The sequence below is a fragment of the Mirounga leonina genome, unplaced genomic scaffold, assembly GCF_011800145.1.
Source record: "Mirounga leonina isolate KUSES-001 unplaced genomic scaffold, KU_Mleo_1.0 Mir_93, whole genome shotgun sequence".
Classification (NCBI taxonomy): Eukaryota; Metazoa; Chordata; class Mammalia; order Carnivora; family Phocidae; genus Mirounga; species Mirounga leonina.
The window spans coordinates 22,066,549-22,090,276 of record NW_023270854.1 but is presented as its reverse complement, the minus strand read 5'-3'; the positions used below and the strand labels follow the sequence as shown (position 1 = coordinate 22,090,276).

The 23,728-nt window shown below is 40.4% G+C and overlaps 1 protein-coding gene across 1 annotated transcript in view; it reads left to right on the top strand.

Moving 5' to 3' along the window:
• The first annotated feature begins 1,306 nt into the window (after positions 1-1,306).
• The window catches only part of DCC (DCC netrin 1 receptor), a 1,173,370-nt gene continuing 1,150,948 nt past the window's right edge, over positions 1,307-23,728 (top strand). Inside the window, exon 1 of the mRNA XM_034996274.1 lies at positions 1,307-1,397. Within this exon, the coding sequence (XP_034852165.1) occupies positions 1,307-1,397 (91 nt within the window). The remainder of the gene's footprint in view (positions 1,398-23,728) is intronic.

The following is a 23,728-nucleotide window of genomic DNA, read 5'->3' as shown; positions in this document are numbered from 1 at the left end:
TCCAACTGATCACAAACCCCTTGAGGATAGAGACTGAGTCTTATTAATTCTCATATCTATATTTCATGGGATCTAATGGGGCACCTGGAACATGGTAATGCTTTAAAAATTGTTGAGTAGAGCACTGAAATGTGTTTAGAGAGAACACAGACTAAATAAGATGTCTTACAAAAAGAGGATCCTAGCTGTTTTGTCAGAAAACAGTGGTCTCGCATTTGTCCTGTGTGTTTCTGGACCTCAGTTTCCCATCTGTCCTGGTAAGGGAGTTGGAGTAGGTGATTCTTTCCAGATAAAAAATTCTATTTTAAATAATGCTGAAAGGAGAGAAGGAGGTAAATGCCCTGGCCACCTGACCCAGTTTAAACAGCTGCCTTGGTTTTACCGTCAAATAACAATAATTTCCCAAAGGTTGAATGTCAAAAGGGATAGCTGAAAAACCCCAGACACTCCAAACATTCGCTGGTTCCATTGACAAAAGTGACTTCCCACGCTTTGCCCACAGAGGGCATCCCTGCTCATTGATATGTAGACCAGGCGAAGGCAGCTGCTGAAAGCCTCCTCCGACCGCTCTTTTCTCCCTTCGCCGTCATCTCTCTGCCCCCACCCCCTTCCCGTGGAACCTTTGCCTGATCCAGTTCTTTTCCCTCCGGTCTCCACATTTTCCCTTCCAGCCCTCCACTTCTTTGGATCAATGGATAGTACGGCTCCAACTCACAGCTCACACACCGCTGGCGGACACCCCAGTAACAAGTGAGAGCGCTCCACCCCGCAGACCCCTGCCTCTCCTCCCTCGGTCCCTTTGGCTCTTGGAGGAAAAACGAACAGCATCCCCAGCTCTCATGAGGATTTTGCTTTTTCAACTTTACCCAGCCACGGACAGAGAACCAGCCTCAACCTTTTAATGCACAGCCCCATCACAGGATTGCTTTCTGTCTCCTCTTGGTCCCTTCTGGATATTCTCTTTATTGATGACTTGCAAGCCCCGCAGAGAGCGGTTTTCCCTCCTCTCACTCCCTCTGTCTCCTTGAGTTAGTTTTCTAAGGTTTTACTGGAGCTTGGCATCTCTTGGACCAAATGGAACTTTTTGCTGTCTCCTCTGGCTGCTGATTCTGTCAGTGGACGAGGAAAGAGGCAGAAGAGGCGCAGGGGAGGTGGAGAAAGAGGTGGAGGAAGAGGACGAGGAGGAGGAGGAGGAAGCCGAAGGGGCTCGGTGCGTGTGTGTGCATGTGTGCATGCGTGTGTGAGTGCATGTGTGTGAGTGCCGCCGCTGCCCAGGACCTCCGGCCCCGAAGGTGTTGGCTGAAATATGGAGAATAGTCTTGGATGTGTTCGGGTACCCAAGCTGGCTTTTGTACTCTTCGGAGCTACCCTGCTCAGCGCACATCTTCAAGTCACCGGTAAGAGGTTCTTTCCTTTATTCTCCTCGCACCCACCCCCATACTTACCCCCTTTCCCTTCTAATTTCATCTGGGGAGTATTAGCATTGGGGTAGAGAAAGAAAGAGCAAGATGATCTGCGCTAGCTCTGCTCCCCATTTCCTCACCGATGATAAAAGACTGGAAGACTTTTTTTCCCCGTGGGGGCGGAGGATGTTGGCAATTGGGGAGAGGGGTGCCTCTTTGCTCTTTTAAATCTTGTGCTTCTTGCATCTTTCGTTTTGCAAATACTTGAGTTGGTTTGGAGAGCTGACTGACTGGGGCAGGGAGGAGGCAGGTGATGGGGCTGTCGTTGAAAGGAATTGGGTTGGATCCTTAAAGCCTTGGAAACCTACCAAGGGAAGGGGAATTGGGGCAACGGGATCAAGTAGGGGGGTTCATCCATCGGGGTGCTTTGGGGAAGTCTGTGCAGAATGTAGGTGGTGGGGCTGAGTCGTTAGTATGTGCTTATGTGAGTCTCAGGTTTGGATTTTTAGCCCTGGTGATTGAGAACCGAGAAAGGGACAGCTAATGTGTTTGGGTACTTTGGGGGAGAGGACGGCGGTGCCGAAAAAAGCACAGAGTTGCCAGGAGGAAAGAGGTGTGTTTTATTTTATTGTGTTTTATACAGTTAGCAAGCTAAGTCTCCGTATATCTCCAGGATACTTCCAAACTCCAAATAATTGATATTCCGGGGAACCAGCCCCCTGGCCCTGACATTTGGCAAGCGCAGTTTCTAATTAAAAATGTCAAAACTGGGATTGGATTGGGTTATAGCAGGAGAAAGGGTCGGAGGGATGCTCAGGGCGGCTGCAGTCTCCTAATACGGAGCTGGGGGCTTTCACGGGCAAAAGAAGAAAAGAAAAAGAGCAAAATGACTTACTATAACATCCATTCATTTTGCCGGGCCTCACTACAAGTGTGGATAGGCACTGGGATACAGGGGGCGGACCTGGCAGGGAAGGAGAGGAGAGCAGCTGACTGAGCATTCAAATCCCTTTGGAAACTACCTTTCCCCTTCTCTTTATCCGAAAGAAGAGGAGCCTCCGGCAGGGGCCGAGCGCTGGTTAAGAGCCCTCAACCCACGCCTTGGAAATTAACAGGGACTGGAATGTAAATCACTGCGAAGCGCCCTGCCCCCGGGCGCCTGCAGCTCCTGCTTTCTTGTTCCCGCTAAGTGCTGCGTGGCCCAGGGTTGCGAACCCAGTCGGGGATGCGCCTGTCCGGCGGGTCGCTAGGGATTCAGTCAAACACGGGGCCAGCAGAAGGCTCCCCAGATCCTGGCGCCTCCGCCGGAATCTGCGCATCCACACCAACGGGACTCCTCACCTTCCTTTGGCCTGAGAGAGCTAGCCGAGCGAGAGTGAGGGGTGTGTGCGTGTGTGTCCGTCCGTTGGCCAGCCAGAGCGAGCAAGCGAGAGGGGTGAGTGTGTGTGTGCGTGCGTGCGTGCGTGTGTGTGTGTGTGTGTACGCGCGCGCCCACAGCCGCATCTGCTCGACAGGCCGCCCGCGCTCCCTCCCCTCCTCCCTCTCGGCCGGTCCCCTCCTCCCCGTTTCCCTTCTCTCCCTCTCTCTCCCCCCCACCCCCAGCTTTGTCCTCGGCAATTACTCCCTCTGAAGGTGGGGAGGGGGGCGTCCTTGCTATAATGAATAGGTGTCTTTTTAAAATTCCCTCCTCGCTAGACGCTAGAGCCTGCTGCGGGGAGCACCCTTCTTCCCAGAAGACAAGAGTTGCGCTCTTTCAGGAGGTCTGGGACACCCCCACGGAAGGGAAAGGGGAAGTTTAGAGGGGGCATCCTTCGCTGGGTAGAAAGTCCACCAGGCTGGGCCTGAAGTGCCTTGGCTGAAAATATTGCATTAGACAAAGGTGTGCAAAAATGGACAATGACGTTTTGTCAGTTACACTGAAATATTGTAAAGCTGTTACCCAAGTGACTTTGGCCAACGGTGGGGGGAAGGGGATAAAGCAATAGAGATTTATATATGTTTTACTTATATCTAAATTAATTAAATATTCCCTTCTCGTTTATTTTTCTTACTTAGAGATTTGGGGCCATATAGTATTACTGCTTTATTTTAATTTCATCCTCACTTCAACAGACAGCTCTATGCTTGAAGAGGTAGACAAAAATATACATATACAAAGGGATATGCCTATGGATAGGCTTGCGGGTCTAAATCTTTAAGCTTTTCTATATTTCTGAATCTATTGCTGTTAATTGCAAATGAATCGTGATGCATTTTGCACAGGCCCTGAGAAAGTAGATGGTGCAGTTTTGAGATATTGCTAGTTCACATCAGTCTGGTCTTCGCTCATTAATCTGTTTCTCTTCTTTCTCTTAGTAGCAATTTCTCCTCTTCAGGAACATAGGAGGGAATTAATGCTGAAGAAATAATGGTTCACTCTATGAAAGGACCAGTAGGAGGTGCCCTTAATAAGGCCAAATGCCTAGTTTATGGGTAGTGAAATTCCCATTCAGCAGGATGTTTCAAAGACTTTGTTGATTGGTAACAAAGGATTATGGAGACTAACACAATAGCACTGGATATTTTCCCACTTCCTAGATGAAGTCTGAAGCTGCTGTAGATTTTTATGAAACCATTATGACATAACAAAGGTCATCTTGGAACAGTGTTGGCATGAGATGAGGACTAAGTGCTGGAGGAGGGTGGTGGCTTTTCAGGTGGCTTTTGTAGATACCATCTCCTTATATATTTGACTTGAGCCACAGCAAAAGTACTAAGTAGAGTCTTGGGACCTCTGATGAGATGAAAATTTTAGATGTTGGATGTTAATGAAGGCAATAGCAGATATACATGTTTATTAATTAATTCTCTGTATGTTTGGGTTACATTCTATTGACAAAAATCTGTGAGAGTTTATGTAGTTTGGACATGGTGAAATGAGGTTTTGCTGCCTCCAGTACCCACCCCTTCTAATCCCTCAACCGTAGCAGATCAGATGTCCCCTTCTGGGTTTTTCCATTGAGTGGAGCTTGGCGGTACCTGAGGGTGCCTGGGCAGCCCGGGTGTCCACTCCGGGTGAGTGTGGCAGTATGAATCGCCAGCAACCTGTCACAGCATCCATATCCCACAGAGCAGCAGTTACCCTCTGAGTTATGAAGCATGTGAAACAGCCACCACATGTGTTATATGTGAATATATTAGGCTTAGTGCATTTGCTTTAATGCTCTTAAAAGCTGGACTGGCTTGAGCTGCTGATAGGCATTTTTTCTGGGGAGAGATTTATAACTTCTCAGTGTGTATGACTTACATTTATTGTCTGGCAAGTTAAACTCTCAGCAAACTTCCTTACTGTTTTCATTGAAGAGGAAGAACTGTAATCCTACCTAAATTCCTGAATGAAGCCGTGCTGAAAGTTTCTTCTGGAGTACAGGGTGTTTGCAGGCTGTAGAATGGTTTTCTCAGAAATGGGAAACTTGACAAGCGATTTGGGGGAGGTAACTTGTGGGTAGAAAGGGGATATTTTTATTTGTTCCTGGAGAGGGAAGGGATGGCACCGCATCTTCCAGAGGAATCCCAGCACTCTATCCTCAAAAGCAATCTTTTCTGAGGGGAAATGTTTTTTTCTTCACTGGCCTGAATCTCTTCTTTCCTACATCCAATCATCTAAGATTCTTCAAATGCATGTGATTTGCTCCTGGAATGTTTTTTTGCTGCACACAGTGAGGTCATCTAGTACCATCTCCGTCCTTTAGAAACCAGCCCTGATTTAAATCTTGACTTCTCAACCAAACCACTTTTTAGGTGATGCCACATGTTTACAGGCAGTGCTAAAGTTTCTGCACAGAAGCTCTTTCCATGGAAGACTGGGCCCTAAGATTATATTTTGAACCAAATATGCTTTGGAGAAGTTTTGCCACCCTAAACTTTGCATGTAAAACTTCGTCCTCTGGCTTCTACTGGACAGGATAACTCTATTAGAAAAGAGTGCAGTTGTTTCTGGCTCTTAAATGAAAACCCAATCATATGCACACAAAGAAAAGGGGATTTCCACCTCCATATGCCACCATTCCAAATGTGTGACATTGGGCTGAATTAAAATAGTGCCACTTACATAAGGACGCTTCTGGAAACCATTGTGATTTCACTAGTGAGTGAGCTCTTGCCTGGCTATAGAGCTTTCCACTTTCTGTGGGTATGGCCTGTATCACTCTCAGGAACTTGCATCAAGTTAGGAATGCATTGTTCTGTTTTGGTGTTTCTTACACAGCAACCAGCTCAAACGATACATCTTTAGTGGCTTAATCTACCTCAGCTGATAATCTCTTAGATGAGCTGTATACATAAATTCAGGAAACCTTAGTTTGCCTATGTAAGGAGAATAATGGCATAAGCCCACTGAGGATTACTTGATTAATTAACCGAAGATAAAAAGTCACTTGGTTCTGGAAACATACTGTAATCCCTAACGTGGAGTGATAAATACTGCGTGCATTGACAATTCATAAAATGTGAATGTGGAGTCTTCTTTTTGCTTTGCCCTGTTTTTTTCATTTTGATGCTCCCGAGGAGGATTGAAGAGTTTCATGAATTGTCACAACAGTTATACCTTAATGAGTCACAGCCTGGGATCTCACTAACTCTTGACTGAAACACACCGAATGAAGTATCACCGTACTGCCCAGCAAATTGCTCTGTAGCCTGCGAGTGGGTGGCTTACTTCTCTCCCGCCTGTCTCTAAGAATCAGAGCTCTCCTCTTTAAACTGTATGGCCTCGGGCGCCTGGGTGGCTCAGTTGGTTAAGCGACTGCCTTCGGCTCAGGTCATGATCCTGGAGTCCCGGGATCGAGTCCCGCATCAGGCTCCCTGCTCGGCGGGGAGCCTGCTTCTCCCTCTGACCCTCCCCCCTCTCATGTGCTCTCTGTCTCTCTCATTCTCTCTGTCTCAAATAAATAAATAAAATCTTTAAAAAAAAAAAAATAAATAAACTGTATGGCCTCAATACTGCCTCTCCTGATACAACCCAGGAAAGGCTTTGTCACCATGAATCCAGGCCCCTGGTCCATAGACAGTGTGTTTACAATGCTGTATTATACTTTGCAAGGTCATGGGGATTTGCCTTAAAAATTTAAAATTTTCACGAGTGTTTCTTTTAGTGGAGAGTTAAGTTGTACTCTGAAGACAGCTAAGTAGTGCTCTTAACACAGCAGACTCTGACTAGTGGCCTCTCAGCTAGTATTATTGAAGTTCCAGAGCTCATCAACATTAAGAAGATAGAGGAGTGCCTACTAGAGGATAGTAGGTTATGCCAACCCGGGCATGCTGTTTTTTCAGGAAGCTGTTACCGGGTTGGAATAATATAAATTTAATTTTCTTCGAAGTTACTACTTATCAGAGGTCAAAGCATCTCTTAGTAGTAGTATAATATCTGTAGCATGGCGATGATCCATCTTTTTCTTCAAAACAAGACCTCAAGAAAAGCAAATGTTAAACCTGTCTATAAGACAGGATGAACCATCCAGAGATTATTTTCCCTATAGACCAACTAAAGAAATATGCAAGATGAAATTACATGTTACATATGCCAAGTGGGTAATAGCAAAAAATAAAATGCAAATTTTTGTACACCTTTATAATTGCAGCACTCAGGTAAATTACAGCACAATTTAGAACCATGCTTTTCCTTCCTACCACAGTGGAGTTATTGATTCCTTATCTTATATTTCTCTGGTTTAGCACTGTACTAACATGCCGAAATACAGGTTGGCTGATTGATGATCAAAATTACTATAGTGCTCTAAAGTTCTTTGACAAATTTTAGCCTGAGGTTAACAAAGCAGCCCCTTTCACTCCACTGTTTAGCAAATATGTTTTTCTTGATGGTTTCGAAATGCCTGAACTCTGTCTGGTGGTATGGTTTAGAAATATGTAGTAATGTGTACAGTTGAGTATTCCTTCAATAGTATTCATCACTATTGATGGTAATTTGCCAATGGTAATGCTAGTACATGTTGTTTTTTATAAATAGCTCCAAACCACCATATTGTTCACAGCTTTCATTTCTTGGGGGCTAAGTTCAACCAGAAAACACACAAATCATCCCATATTTATTGATCATATTTTTAAAGTCTATTACTATGACATGTCTTGGGTGGGAAAGTTTCTCTTCTCTGCTAAATTCCCTAAGCCCAGTGCCTATAACTCATGTCTTATTTTCATGATGTACTTTAGCTTAATTTCACACATCCAAATTCTGTGACTTCTTGCTTGCTCAGTCATCTCACAGTTTCCAGGGAAGAAGCTTCTTTATATCCCTTGTGATTATTATGATGGGACTTAACAGGGGTATGTGTTACAATTTGGAGATTTTTGCCCTTGTCCTTTGCTCATCCTTTAAAGATTGGTTCTTGCTAGAAGGCTACTTTTGAGAGTATCTAGGACAAAAATGTTCCACTGAATTAATCTTTATGATGCGGTCTAATGAAAATACCAACTCATTAGTGCATTTTGACCTAACAGGGCTAATAATGCCAACATTATTCTAGTGTCAAAAATATTCTTAAATATGTTTTTACATTTTTATAAGAGAACAAAGGAGTTAAACAGTTAATATAAATGTTATTTATTCATGTCAGTTTTGTCAATAACAGAAATTTCTAGTTAAATGGCAACATTTTTAGATTTACTTGTTTTTCCATAGTCTTTAAAAAACGTTTTCTCACTTAGCGGTCTTTTAAGAATGTAGGATATAATATAATCTTTCTTTAATAGATCCAGAGCATCACTGTGACTCAGTTATTATATTATCTGATATTATAGCAGTGATTTCTGAGGATATTACATCATGCAGGGCTGTTTATTTTTCCATCAAGTGGCCGTGGGTTGCTGTTTTGTTGTCTTTATACTTTTTTCCTGATTTATAGAATGCATTTTATCTATTTGATTGGGTCCAGCTGGAACTTCTTCCTGTTCTAAGACTTCTTCAGAATAGTCCTTTTCTACTTTTGATTTTCTAAGAAATAATGGACTGAGTTTTTTTTTGCAGTTCTGTCTAAAATAAAAGAGATTCTAAATCAGGACCTGAGTCCTTCACTAGAGGAAAAAACAGCTAATTGGTTTAATCTAATGGGTTTGTAAACATTTCTAAAATTCGATATTACTTTGGATGCCATTTTTCTTTGTGCAACATGTTTTTCCTTATTAAATGGTGGTGTAGACTACATAACTTTTAGTTATGTTGCTAGTTTCAACATTATATGATTTTTTATGAACTACCCTGTATATACAGTGCTTGCTATCATTAATAATATATTGATGATCATAACAATAATTATAATGAAACAACCCGTGTACCCACCAGCAATTTTCTTAATTTTATGTTAATTAGTTTCTTGCCTTCTTTATAGTTTTGCTGCATATGCATGCATCTTTAGCATATTATTTTGCTTTACTTGTACTTAACCATTATGAAATAAATGTATGCATTCTTCCCTGATTTGCATTTTTACTAAACATTAAGTATTTGAGATTCATATGAGGATTGAGGATGCACATTTCTGTATTTGAGTCTCTTTCTTTGCCTTATAATATTCCGTGATATTAATTAATCAGACTTTAGTCTACCATTGAGGGACTTTTGAGAAGCATTTTGCTTTTGCCAGCAATAGTGTTATGAGCATTCTTATACGTGTCCCCCAACACAAATTTGCCATCATGTCTAGGGTGCATATGTAGGAGTGGAATTGCTGAGTCCTAGAAAGGACATCTTTACTTTTTGGAGGCGGTGACAAGTTTCATCTATTGAAATTCCCACCAGGAGCATAGGAAAGTCCCCTCTGCCCCATGGGATATAAATTAGCGTATCACTGTGGTTTTAATTGGCATTTCCCTGATGGTTAATAAGGTGAACATTTTCTCCCCATACATTTAGTGGTCATTTACGATTTGAGCCAGATAATTCTATTATTCTGTTTCTCTAGTTGAACAACCATTTGCTTTGGTGGCATCGGTATTATCAGTAGTTCTTCTGCTTTTCCTACTGAGCAACCTTTTCCTTTTAGGCACAGATGTTATCAGTAGTCTGACTTTTAGGAGGTTGTTGCCTGATACTGCATCATGCTTATTTTAGCACAGATGTTCCTTAAACACCTTCCAAATGGAAAACAGATCCTTAGCCACTGTAAGATTGTTGGTTATCTAGAGCAACCCTTGCCTTGTCAGTATCCTGCCTTATCCTGTTGATTATGTCTTTGTAGCATATCGCTTACAAGGAAGCAGGATGCTGGGGTACCAGGCATAATTTGATGCATAATCCCCTGAATATGATGAAACCTAAAGACAACTGAATCACATAATTAAAAGGGGAGATAGGAAGTCTGAATTAAAAACCCTAGTCTGACCCTTTGAACTTGGGTATGTTTCCAGCGTGGTAAAATACATAGACCCAGGATCACTGTTACATATATGACTGTGGGTTTCAAACACTGCTCATGCTTGCACACCTCTCAGTTTTTGTTTGGGTTCATAATTGTTTCACCAATTCCCATGGGACAGACTAATGAAGGGCCCTTGATGAAATGAAGCAATAGATATGCTAGCAGTGGCTTTCCTGGTGTATTACCTCCGTGTTGACTCATTAGAGATGTGAACCAAGGCTGAGACATCTGAGCAAACCCTCTGGACCCAGAGTTCTCAATCCATTGTTGCCACATCTTTTCTCAGCCTCATGGGATCCCAGAAGAATATAAATTAGAAAATCTGCAAAGCCTTCCCTTTCATGTCTAATGTCTGGGCGAGGCTGTTCCCTGCAGGACAATTTCTAGTTACTTTTTCTCTCTGGTTTGAAACATCTCCAGGGATGGTCTGTTCACTGTTTCCCTTGGGAAACTTTTCAGCAGCATATCAGTTCTTACTGTTAAAAATTTATTTTATACTTTGTCCTAGATAGTCCTGTTCTAAACGTGCTTCCCATTGCTCCTGTCACCCAGCTCCCTGGCCCCTCTTTTCCCTTTCCAGTGACACTCTGCCTCTTCTATGAAGAAGCATGTTAGGTAATTCTAGCCTCAAATCATTCTTGTTTTCCCTCCTTAGTCTTTACTTGATGAGACTATAAATACTTAGTTTATTTAGTCTCTCTTCATACCCCTCCAGAAGCCTAATCATGTTTATTTTTCTTACCTGAACTCCCTCTAGTTTGTTTATATCTTTCTGGTCATCAAGGGCCCCCAATTTAATGGCTCTTCTAAGTAGGCTCTCCCAAGTCATATATTAGAAACTGCAGATTTTAGCATAGTCTTTAACTTATTGTATAGTCATTCATGGGTACACATTTGTCTCTCTTCAAATCTGGGTTCTCATCTTTCAGATAGGACTATCAGTGCCTAATAAAATCATTGAGGTATCATAAGGATCAAGTAAGATCAAGAGGTTGATTCAAGATAATAGTTACTGAGCATTTGCTATAGGTTTCAGAGAATTAAATGAAAGTCTTAAATGTGTTTCTGCCCTCCAAGGGTTTATCATCAAATGAAGGTGACAGGCACAGACATGGCTAAGTAGAATACGGGGCAGAATGAAGTACTCATTAAAAAAAAGAGCACAAACAAAGTGGAGACAGACTCTGAAAAATATCAACTACAGTGTTATGCATTATAACATTAATATATTAATATTAGCCAGATGGGCTACAGAGCCAGTTCATTCATCCTTGTATTTTTAGATTGATTGGCCAAAACAAAACAAAAGTAAAAGCAGGGAGGGTCAAAAGTTGTCAATCACACTTATACTAAAGCTATAAGTATGCTAAGAATGAAGATATCAGAGGTATTCCTGGTAGATCAGACAGCCTGTTGCTATAAATATATCTCTAGACTTCCATGACCCATTCTTTCCTTATTTATTGAGTATGTGCCAGGCACTCTGCCTCATGGAGTTTTGAGCCTAGTGAATGGAAATGCTAATCAAATAAATATGTTAATCCATAATTTCAAATGAGATAATGCTTTGGAAAAAAAAAAAAAGTAAGGATTGTAGGAGAGTGACTCAGACTGTATGTTAAAGAAGCCTTCCCTGAGGAAGTTGTGATTGACACCTGAAAAATGAGTTAACTTAGTTAAAGAGACATGTTTGAGAGGGGAGGGAAGAGAATGATAGGTAAGAAAAGTAAGTGCAAAGAACCTGTGGTGGGAGGAAGCATAGTGAGCTCAAGGAAGATCAGTGTATCCAGGGCCCAGAGAACTAAGCATTATCTTGGCTCAGCTGAGGCTGGAGAATACTTTTAGATCCTCTTTCTCATACTCAATATATTGGTTGAATGGATTGAAATGAGTTCACAACAAAGACCTTCTTCTAATCTCAGCATGGTTATTTAAAAATTTAAGCAAATTACATAGGCAATCTTTGCCCTGATTTTCATATTAACTATCAGGTGTGAATTTATGAACCTATCCTGTGTGTCTAAAAATACCTTATGGGGTTGTGTGGACATACCTAATGTGATAAAGGAAAGGAACTTCTGAAAAGTATAAAAGACTAGCAAATGCAAATGATTATTAATAAGCATGTGTAACAGGCTACTTCCATTTGGAAAGGTATCACTGAGTAGAGGGAAAAAGAACTTCACCTTTTCTATACAAGTAGGATTGTCATGGTGATGTTTCTTTTCACTATGTCTGCCTTTGAAATGTGTGCCTGATCACTCTTAGTGAATTAAAAAGAAAAGCTGAACCTAAGTTTTTTTTTCCCCAGATTATTTTCTCAGTATGCTCCTTTCATATACATTTTCTCTCCATTACTATTTCTTAAAAACATGGATGAATGTTCTCTTAGCTTTAAGTTACAGCTCATTTAGAAGTCACTGAGCTTGCAACATTTCCCCCACTGCTGCAGGTTAAAAAAAGGAGTCACTGAATCATCCTGTGTGTGGTCTTTGGTCATGATGAGAGGTGGTGCACCTGAGGGAGGAAAGCATGCTAGCTATTGGGCTTGACCTTGACTTCCCCATCTGTGAAATGGAGACAAAACCAATCTCTCTTTTCCAACTCACTTCAACAGTTAGATTAAAAAAATAACTAGTCTATTCTCCACAGTAAGTATTCCATCAGTGCTATTTTTACTATCTTAATATGGGCTAGATTTATGCTGGGATAGTCTTTATAAATAGAAAATTTCACAGGCATGGGCAGACCACCCTAGAACCTTCCTCAATTTTATTGTTGTAGTTGAAGATTTTAAAGACTTAGAAATAAAATAAGATAGTCAGACTCCAGTAGCAGTTTTGAAATCCAGCCCATGCTCAGTTTAGGGGCCAGGGTTTAGCAGGCCTTGGTCCTTGCCTTTGCTGCAGTGAGAGGTTAACAGCTTCTGCTGAGTTAGACCTGACACTGTGCAGTACTGCTCAAACCTGGCACCATATAACACACCTTGTGTGGATTCCTCATCCAAATTAACCTCCTCCATTAACTCTCTCTGATTAACCACATTCATTTCCTACAGACCCATTGATTCTAGCATCCACTTAGCTGAATACTTGGAAGCTAGCACTTGCTTGGTTAATGTATAGCGCTAGGTATAATTTGTCCCAAAGGTCTTCTCTCTGGAGGAGGGGCTGTGTATCAATGCCCAGCCCTACCTCTTACCAATTAATTAGACTCTCTGAGATGAGGCCTAACATAGAAATAGTTATTAAATCTCCCCAGGTGATTCCAAAGTGCAGCCAACTTTGAGAACCAGTGTCCTTGGGCCTTGCTCTTCAAAGTGCGGTCCAGGGACTGGCAGCATTTGCAACTCCTGGAAGCTTTTTAAAAATGCAGAAACTTAGGCCACACCCACACTTACTGAATGAGAATCTGGGGTGACTGAGAAACACTGCCCTAGGACAGCAAGTACCCTTGCTCTATTTCTTTGTAAATATCTCGTGAATGGGGAAAACGCTCCAGGCATACGAGGTAGTTTTAGTTAGTTTGAAGCCTCTTTGTAGGGCTTCGGCTTCAGGAGCTGGTCTTGCAATGGCAAAGGATGCCAACATCAAAGTCCTCTGGCTTGTGGTTTCGTGGCTAATATATTTCTTGAAGGCCATGACATATTTTATTTACCTTGAGATAAAAAGCCCTTGAAAATGTTCTTTAGGTGTTCCATCTGCCTTTCCCCTTCTTTTCTCATTGATGCTCAAGATAAGAAGGCACATTTTAAAAGGGTCTGCTGGTTTTCATTCCATACTTGTCCCCCTCCCCACTGTCCCCTTTCCTCCTTAAAAATACTTATGCCCAGGGGAAAAGGCAGGCACTTGAAAGGGACATGGGAGCCCTGGATCCTTCTTTACCCTCCCTCCTCCATGTCTCAAGTCTGATGCTAAAAACACATACGTGCTCAAAGTGAGACTGTGAGGGGCAACCCCCTGGTGAACTTCGCCCTGGGATAGGGAACTATCTTCAGGCCATGAAATGGCCCAAGTTCTCATCTGCCTGGGCTTCTGTGGCAGGGGAAGGAGGGCAGAACTGAGGTTTTTGAAGAGTAAAGCTGTATAGGCAGGAAGCGCAGCGCGGGCTTTTGAAGTTCTTGCTCCTCAGTGTTGGCAGACAGGAGAGCTTTAACCGGTGTGCTCCACGTCAGACGGTACAGAAGAGAATGTGGGGGCTCCGCTGTGCAGATTAGATCAATCTGAATGAAAATCACTAGTGTTCCTCCCCGTAAGAGAAGTTTCTGCTTAGCTCATGAACTGTAGGCCCTTTTCTGGTCCCGGTAGAGAATGAGTAGGGCTTTGTGAAAGGTTATGTAAGGCAGCTGGTTCTTCCCTCCCCCCCACCCCAGAGTAGAATTCTATTCATAGAGGGGTGACACAGCCTCTCAGGGGAAAAAAGAAATGCATTTCCTACCCTATATCTTAGGAGAGATAATTTAATCAGGCTTTAGGAAAGAAATTAAGGAGGAGAGGGAGAACAGAATCATAGGCAGTGAGAGTGGGACATAGGGAAAGAAATAGGACTGTGAGAGAGCATCACCGCCCTGGTTCTCGTTGCTGCAGCATTTATAGGGGCCAATTATTCCCGTTCTTCTGGGACTGAGCGGTTTCCCAGGAAACAGGACTTTCAATGGTAACAAGAAGACTGGCCCAGGTGAACTGGAATGGTTGGTCACCCTGAATGTGGTACCTCGGGTTGGGATGGGACTGGGGGACATTTTGAAGGACATTCAACAGTGCAGTGGTATCGTAGACAGCATGCTGTTGGCCAGAAGGATGAAGGATTAGGGGGTGGAGCAAGGCATGTTAAGGCGAGCTGTTCCAACAGTCCAGAGAAGATGGGTGCCCATTTGGAGGTTTAGAAACAACTTGTACCCTTGGCCATCATATTGAGCTCATCCAGTCCTTACTGTCTAACCCTATGCTAAAGTCAAACTTGACATCTAAAACTGAAGGTGTGTTTTTGTTTGTTTTATTTTCTTTTGGCTAACTACCTGGCCAAAACAACAACAACAACAAAACAAAACAAAACACCCACAAGAAAGCAAAAAACAAACAAAAAGCCTATCAAACAACTTATTTTCATTATCAGGATATCTTTTGTATATAGTAGGATGATGTATTTATTAGCGAAATCATGTCTAAAACTTTTGTGTTTCATTGTGCTGGGTGCATATTAATCATTCAATAAATACCTATTAGTGAATTGATTTCCATATAATGATTATTCTCAAGTTTGCACGGAATCTGAAGTTATTCTTGTGTTTGAGCCATGCAAAGTTTAGCTAAGGATATGTTAAATTTTAGAGTACTCTGCTTTTAAGTAGAGAAATTTATTCTCCTTTTCCCTCTCTCCTTCTTTTCCTTCTTTTTGCTTGATTTTTTTTCTTGACATGACACTATTACTAATTTTATTAACATTATGGAGTTCTTGTGAAAAAATCTAAAATCAAGGAAATCTTGCCAATATTACAACGCTGATGTGTGTGTGGTGTGATGTGATGAGTGTGATGTGTGGTATGATGTGATGAGTCTATAGAATTTGCTCTCATTAAGCCCTGTTACAATGCATTTAGGGCATTTATCAACTCACATGTATGAAAATGGAACAGAATAAAATAGAATAATTATTTCCTACATAATGTTCCCAGAAATAGACTCTGTGTTTTCCCTAGAAGAATCATTCCTGAGGATTGTGATGAATCAAAGAGTTAAAATGCTATTTTTGTAGAAGTCAAGTCATGGAAGCCAGGATAAGACAATGGAGATAAGAGAGTCGCCCAGAATGAAAAGGTCAATACTTTGTATGTTTCAGTGCATCATTTAAGCAGGAAAGACCTCAACATTTGTTTAAGATGATCTTCTCATTATACTGATGATCAAACAGGGCCCCAGAGAAGTTAATTGAGCCCCCAGATTACAAATCCAAGAATGAGTACCATGAGACATTTCTGTGCACATGGGATTGAATCTTGGCTCTGCCAAATTTAACTTTCTGACTCTCATATTTCAGAGTCCTCATCCTTAAAATTGGGAAAACCATTGCCATATGGGTTTTTAAATTGTATTTATTTTTTATTGCTTTTTATTTTAATTCCCGTGTAGTTAACATACTGTGTTATATTTGTCTCATGTGTACAATATAGTGATTCAGCATTTCTATTCTGTGTGGGGTTATTTTTTAAAAAATGCATTACCCTAAAGGATCAGCACAATTCTTGACACAGTGAGCACTTAGCTGTTTCTGTGCTTATGCATTCATTCAACAGACATTTAGTGAGATCATGCTTGGTTTACCATGCTTGTTGGCTCCTGCGGTAGATGTAAAAAGCATATGACACACTGCTACTCTTCTTATAGAGTTAACAGAATGCTTGGGGAAATAAGATGTGGGCAGTTTAAATATGAAAAAAAAGAAAAGAAAAGAAAAAGCAGATCCCAAGATAGTATATTATTAACCAAATGTGTGAGGAGTGCAGATAGAGAGGACGGGAAGAGGAACACTTTAGAAAGACTTCATGAATGAAGAGGGATTGAGCCTGGTGTGCAAGCCAGTTAGAGAAGAAGAAATGGTATTTCTATATGGACATTGCTCTTTACATGTTCAGACTCTGGGAGAAAAGAGGAAGGATGGCGAGCAGTTCACTTCCAAGAGCCATAGGCGCCCGTTCTCCTCACGAACAATGGCTCCTTGACTTGTCTCTTCCCAAACAGATTTGTGATAGCCTAGGAGAAAAAGGGAGAGGAAAGTGACAAGGTCACCTGAGAAATATATATGGCAGCATAAATAATGTAATTTTAGAATGAAGAGTTTTTGCCTGCAAGGCTTTACCTAATAATTTTAGGGAGGTCTCAGAAGGACAAATTGCTCAGGAGAGGGTAGATGCCATCACACACCACATTTCAAACTTGAGATCTAGTGGCTGAGAAAGCGTATTTAGGCTCCTGAACTTCTAGAATAAGTCTGTGCTGGAAATCAACGTTTCCATCTTTTTCTTTCCACCACAGCTTTAAAATGTATAGAAAACTTTGGTTCAGGATGCCAAATCCTTTATTACTAACACGTAAAGGGTGTTAGCTAGCCCATAAAAGATTTTCTGTTCATTATACAGCCAGAGGGCAGGTAGCCTAGCTCAGAATTTTTTCAGCTTAAAGAGTTCTTTTGTTCTTTCTACCAAAATACTCAGTCATACAAGGTTATGATAATTGATAATTGCTGATGATGTTTTATGTCTGTCTGATACATTTTCCAGTGGCTTTCCTATCCATTGTCTAAATTCATCTTTCCCTACCTCTAAAAAGCAGGCAGAATATTCACACATGTTTTGTGAGTGAGGTTATGGGAAGACTTGTTATCAGTGATTTGTTTACGATCACACAGGAGTTACAGGTTCTGTAAGAAAAACCCAACTCTTCTGACCGAATCTATTAGTCACTAGTATATATCTGACACCTTCCAAAAGCAAGAGCAAAGCAAAAAAGCAATGCATTCCACTTTTTTTGTTCCCCAAAAGTGCATGTACTTAAAAAAAAATATATCTAATGGATGGTGACTAATATAACATAATAAAATAAATTTTAAAAAAATATCTAGCACCAAAATCTTAATTTTTAATAGTATTCTCCAATAAAAGGAACAAGAGTCCCTTGGAGAAATGGCTGATTCTAGGACTTGGACTAGAAATATATGAGGTAAGTCTGGGGCATCTAATACTGCCAGAAAGTAAGGAAGTTCTTTAAAAGAAATGCAAAACCCACACTGGTGGAGAAAGTCGAAGGGACACAGGAACTAACCGAAAGCTCTCAATGGCCAATGTTGGAACAATTTGAGAAACACAATAAATCAAGTAATTTTGGATTATTACCCCAAATACAAAATAAGCATCCATGAGTCCATACTGCTATAAATAAATGATTGAACAAATAAATGGGGGAGAGTAGACAAATCTATGCAGAAGGATTCCAAATAATTTATATAGATAATTCACCCTCAGGGAGGTGGAGAATAACCCCCACTCTTTTCAGCGTGGGCTGTGCATAGTGAATTCTTCCAAAAAGTACAAGATGTGTGCAAGGAGGAGGAGGGCTGTAACTTTAGAGAAAAGAAACCTGACAAACACTATGTCAGCCAGATGGTCAGGATCATCATCAATAATGATAAATCATGTTCATAGCATGTACCTCTGGTATGATGTTATGAGAATGGCACTTCATCTCTGTGATTTTTCTTTTCCCCCAAACCCATAACCCCAGTCTAGTCATGAGAAAAACAGCAGACAAACCCTAGTTGAGGGACATTCTACAAAATACCTAACCATTACTCTTCAAAACTATCAAGGTCACAAAAAAATAAGGATGGTCTGAGAAACTGTCAATGCCAAGAGAAGCCTAAGGAGATGTGATGATGAAATGTAATATTTTATCCTGCGTCAAATCCTGGAGCAGAAAAATGACTTTAAGTAGAAACTCAAGACATCTAAATAAAGTATGGAATTTAGCTAATAATAATATGTCTGTATTGATTCATTAATTTTAATAACTGTCATATTAATATTTAGGGGAAACTTGGTGTGGGGTAAATGGGAACTTTCTATATTATCTGCACAAGTTTTCTGTAAATCTGAAACCATTCTAAAAATGTTTATTAAATATTAAATGAATATCTTATTTCTTAAATGCTAAGCAGAGTATTTAATCCCACTAAACCCCTTTCTTCCTCTTTACAATAATTTCACTCTTGTATGGTTATTCTGAGAATTATAGATGATGTTTGCATAACCCTTAATATCTCTACGCGTTTCTCAAGGTGTGGTTGCATCATGCCCACAGGTCTGTGTCTTAAGATGCAAATGTGCAGGCTCCCCCTCAAACCACCTGAATCAGAGTCCCTGGGCAGCCCAGGAGGGACTAGGTCATAGGAATTTTGGCAAGCTTTCTAGGTGATCCTTATATGCACTGGAGTTTGAACACCACTGTACTTTGCTATATATTCTCTTTAAACATTACTCATGGTAATTCTCTATTTATTGAGCCAGTGTTTAAGCTCAGGATATGTTTTTGAGTCAGGTGGACTTGAGTTTAGATCCTAGCCCTAGAACTTTCCAAATGGGAGAACTAGAACAAGACACTCTACCTTTCTGTGCCTTAGGATGTGCTGGAAATTAAGGATGATGACAAGGAAATGAGAAGAAACTTGAGTCCATGCTGACTTGCTTGAGCAGCAAACCCATCTTGGAATAGTTTTCCTCTGGACTTTCTGTGACTGTGAGAAATTAAACCTCTATTTGGTTTTAAACCATTGTCATGAGGTTTCTGTCATGTGCAGCCACACTCAGTCCTAACTGCTGTGTGTTCTTATATTGAGTTATTTACTCCTCATCATAAAACAATAAAATTGTCCTTTTATAAGTGGCAAAGTGAGGCACCAAGAAGTTGGCTAATTTTTCAATGGCTCCATGCTAGTAAATTGCAGAACTGTGATTCAAATCCTGCTTCAAAATACATGTTCTCAAATCCGTGCTGTAATTCTTAGCTAATAGTAGTTGCTATTATTATTATATTGTTATATTATAATATTCACCTTTCCTCTCCAAATGGGCAGTATTTTCCTATGAGCCATTTATTATTTAGACACTCCTAGATTATTGAGTATCTAAATTAAAACTCAATTTTCTGTTAATCGTTTTCAAATGTCACAGTTTTCACTAACAAGTTATAAGACAGCTTCATGCACTTTAATTTCCTCTGAAAAGAAATTCACTGCCACCTTATAAAAGACTAACATTCAGACTACAGCTTTGGAATGCTAATGCCCTACCTTAACAACCAGGCTAAGCTCTGAAAGTCACATATGTGTTGTGATTTCTCTCCCATTGTAGTGTAAGGAAATTTCACATAGTTTTGATATATCATATAAATTAGGCCAACAAAGTGCTGTGCTATGTCTTCATTAAAACAGGAGACGGTAATAATGCAACCATGTAGCGTGGTCTTGCAGCCTTTGAGTTATGAACATTCAATAGCATCTCCTTACTTGTGCTTAAGTTGGCATTTGTGAGGAGCATATAATCAATTAATCAATAACCCAATTTTCTGTTAAAGAGATGGTGGATCATTTTTTAAAAAAATCAGGGACCATTGTATGATTTTATGAAAAGAGATGTGTCAGCAAGGAAACTTGTTCGAAAAACATTGAAAGCCTTTATTTGGGGATGATGATTTTGCTTAACTAAGCCAAAAGTGAAATTGGATACAAATGTTCAGTTCCTGAAGCATTTTATTATTTTGCAACTGCTAGAAAGGAAAGTACCAACTTGAGATTGCTGGTAAGAATGCATTGTTTTAACTCATGATTAGATATGGGTAAGCGGATTCATTTATGAAATGCACAGTGAAAACAAACTAATTCTAAAACTTTAAAGTTCAAAACTGATGGGTTCTGTCCTATTTCTTACAAATGTTGAAGTGTATGGACAGCCACCCAGCTTGGCTTCCATAAGGTCACGGCAGCATAAGGTGATGCTTCTAGGATGATAGGGCTGACAGCCATGCAGAGATGAAAACCTGGCCCTCTCAAAGCATAATTTATGTACGTTTTTATCTTTATTATAATTTCTGGCTAAAAAGACATATCTGCTCATTGTGACAATTCAAATATTATAAAAATATATGAGTTAGAAAAGGAAACTTCCCCGTAATGCCATCCTTCCTGGGGAAAACCACTGGGCAGTGGTTGTGCTCAGTCTTTTGTATCTCTTTTTCTACCTGTCATATAATTACTATGAGAATTGGAGAAAGAGATGTTTCTTTTTGCATCCCCTTAAAATATTGAGCTCTGTTTGTTTTTTTTTTTAACCAAGTTAGCAGATAGATAAATCTTAAAACAACAAAACAAAACAAAAAAACTCAAACGTTTGGTTTATCATTGAAAGGACACGCTCAGGATGAAAATGGTCTCCACAAGGCAGCTCCACGAGAGAGTCAAGTACCAGGAGTGTCTATCATCTTCTTTGCATCTGGAAGGAAATAAGTTAGCTCCCGGTTCTCAGAAATGGCCAACTATTCTTTAACAGCTTGCTTCTCAAACAGTGGCCTGGGTACCAGCAGCATTAACATCACATGGGAGCTTGTTTGAGCTGCAGAAGCTCAGGCTTCATCCCAGATCTGCTCATTTGAGATTGACGTTTTAACAGGATGCCTCTGTGATGGTGCGCAAGTCAAAGTTTGAGAAGTAGCCTGGCCGTTCTAGTGTGTTGCCTGCTTAAACCTCTGTCGTGTTCTAAGTGCTGGTACTGCTTACAAATTAGTAGTGTTGTGAGAGAAACAGCCAGTGTCCTCCCAGCCCCTTTGTGTGACTTCCAAACATGCTCACCGGACTGCACGTGGTGCTCATCAAACACCGTCAAGGTCAGAGTGAGTGTCTCAGCGCATCTGCCCTCTTCATGAGGCCACTCCACATATCCCGCACCTCTACCTCTGAAGTCCCAAGGCAGTTATGTCCACAGTGGTTTGGAGAAATATGCTTCTTTTACCAATGATTTTTTTTTTCTAGTCCTGTACAGTTTGGTGTCATTTTGCTAATGCATTTAAAGCCTCATCACAATGAAACCGCTAGCCATGTGAAGGAAGAGACCAGGAATATTTTTCCTTTGTTCCTATTCCCCAGTTAGTGCTTGATTATGGTAGTGATGATGTAATAGTGCAGAAAACACCACAGAAATGATTGATGCGCTTCCCTTGGAATGTAGGTAGAAATAAATGTAGGTTGGCTTTTTCTGCTATGATAACTTCACAGGAAGACAGTGCATTAAGCCAAAGATTCTATCACCTCTCTGCAGGCAGGAAAACAAAGGCATTGCTAGTTTTCTCTTTCTTTCCTCTCATGACCGTGTGCCATTAAGTCATCATTTCTCTCTGATTTTTATCAAACAGATTTTCAAATGTCACAGATTTCTTCTCTTAATGCATGAGAATTAATTGCCCTTTCCTTTGGCACTTTGACTTTGTCTTATTGGAAAGTATTGTTTTAGGGGCCAATCAGAATTAAACTGACAACATCAAACCTAAATATTATTAGAGGTGAAATGGTGATGAGATATAAGTTGAGAAATGTTAAAAGGAAATCTTCATTAAATTGAACTTCAACATTTTCTCCTTTTCCAAATCACTGTTTTTTTTTTGGTTCACTAAGTTATCATTGCTAGTCCAGCATTTAAATGGATTAGATGATGACCAATGTTATCTGGGGAATTATAAATGCAGTAACTTTTAATGATGGATCATCCATCATTAAAAGTTTTTAGCTAAAACTTGGATCTCTACTTTTCAAGCAGTCTTGAGGCTTTTTTTTTTTTTTTAAGTGAAGTCAATGGGAAACATCAGATTGACAAAATTTTGTCTCTGGTTTGTTGCAGAAATATTGGGGAGGAGGGGAAATCATATCTCACCTTCTGTCATACCACTGACTTGACCTGTAAAGATGATGAATATCAAAGAGTAAAAACTAGAAGGCACTGGATTTTCTTTTTAATGAATCAAAGCTGAGTTTCCTATAAATAATGCATTTGGGGGTATTTTTCATGGACTTGTCCACCTCCTAAAAGTTTCAGTCCTTGAATTACTCTAAGCTTGAGATGTGTGGTTTGACTATCCTATGATATCATTGCTTTCTTTCCAGGAACAATGTAATTAAACTCTTGAGTGAATGAAGAAACATGCCCTTGGCTGTGTATGGCATTTTGATTTTGAAAGCCTTCTCCTAGCTGAAGCTAATCTGTTTTAGGATGGAAAGGTTAAGCAGCATCTCAGAATCTGGAACTGTTAGATCCAGCCTCTGAGTTCCTTTCTTCAAAGATGGCAGCCCCTTTTGTAGAAGCCTGGCCATTCCTATGAATGGACAAATGATGGATTTTAGTTATGTTAGCTGCATTTATCTAGTCATTTCTGCTTCCCACAGATCATTTGATGGTTAGGTTTCCTACTGGGAGCTGGGATGTCATTGCCTTTGATAAGTGGTCAATTTCTTCCTAGAAGCTATGCCACAATCTCCCATAGCACATCTCTCTCTACCCTAATTCTGAACATTGTTTGGTTATCTGGTTGAAAACAAGATCATGGGCAATGGTAGGAATGGCTCAATTTACAATAAGTGAGCCTTCATAAATTGCTAAGGGGAGGCTAGGGGGAGAACATTTGAATTCCATAATGGTTTTATATTCAGCCTGTAGTTTATATTATTTTCTCTTAGCATCTAAAACCTATAATTGAGTTTCTGTTCTGGGTGTGTGTTAACCCTTCAAACTAAGAGTATCAGAAGAATCTAAAATGAAAATGGAATGCTGTAATGTTATCAAATGCTGAAGAAGAAAAGTGGAATCTTATGCTCTTTGGTATGGGCAAGATGAGGAATAGCAACAGGATCAAACAAAACTCTTTGTTCTTTTAGGAGTCTACATTAAAAAAAAAATAGGCTGATTTATAGATGCCTTTCTAAGGATTTATTTTGCTGGCGTACAGTCTAATAGACTCAGAGCTCATCATGAGGTCTGTATTCAGACCAGTTTCAGCTCAGACCAATTAACCAAATTATGCAATCAATTGGTTCTGTTTCTATTTGTGGGACTCTTATATTTTGAAATGAGAACATGGAAGTGGCAATGAGGTTCACAAGGACACCCTTCAAAACTCCTTATTCTCCTTTCTCTTATATTGCACAGGCAATGAAGAATACGGTACGTTTTCTTTCCTTGAAAGATTCTTGACAGTTATTTTTTGGATACAAAGCCTCCCTTGCCCATCACTTCAGACTGTGTCTTCTTTGACTAAGAAGACTCTGAATCATTAGGGATATTTGTCAGGCAAAGATGCAATTCCCAGGAAGTTCTAGAGCCAG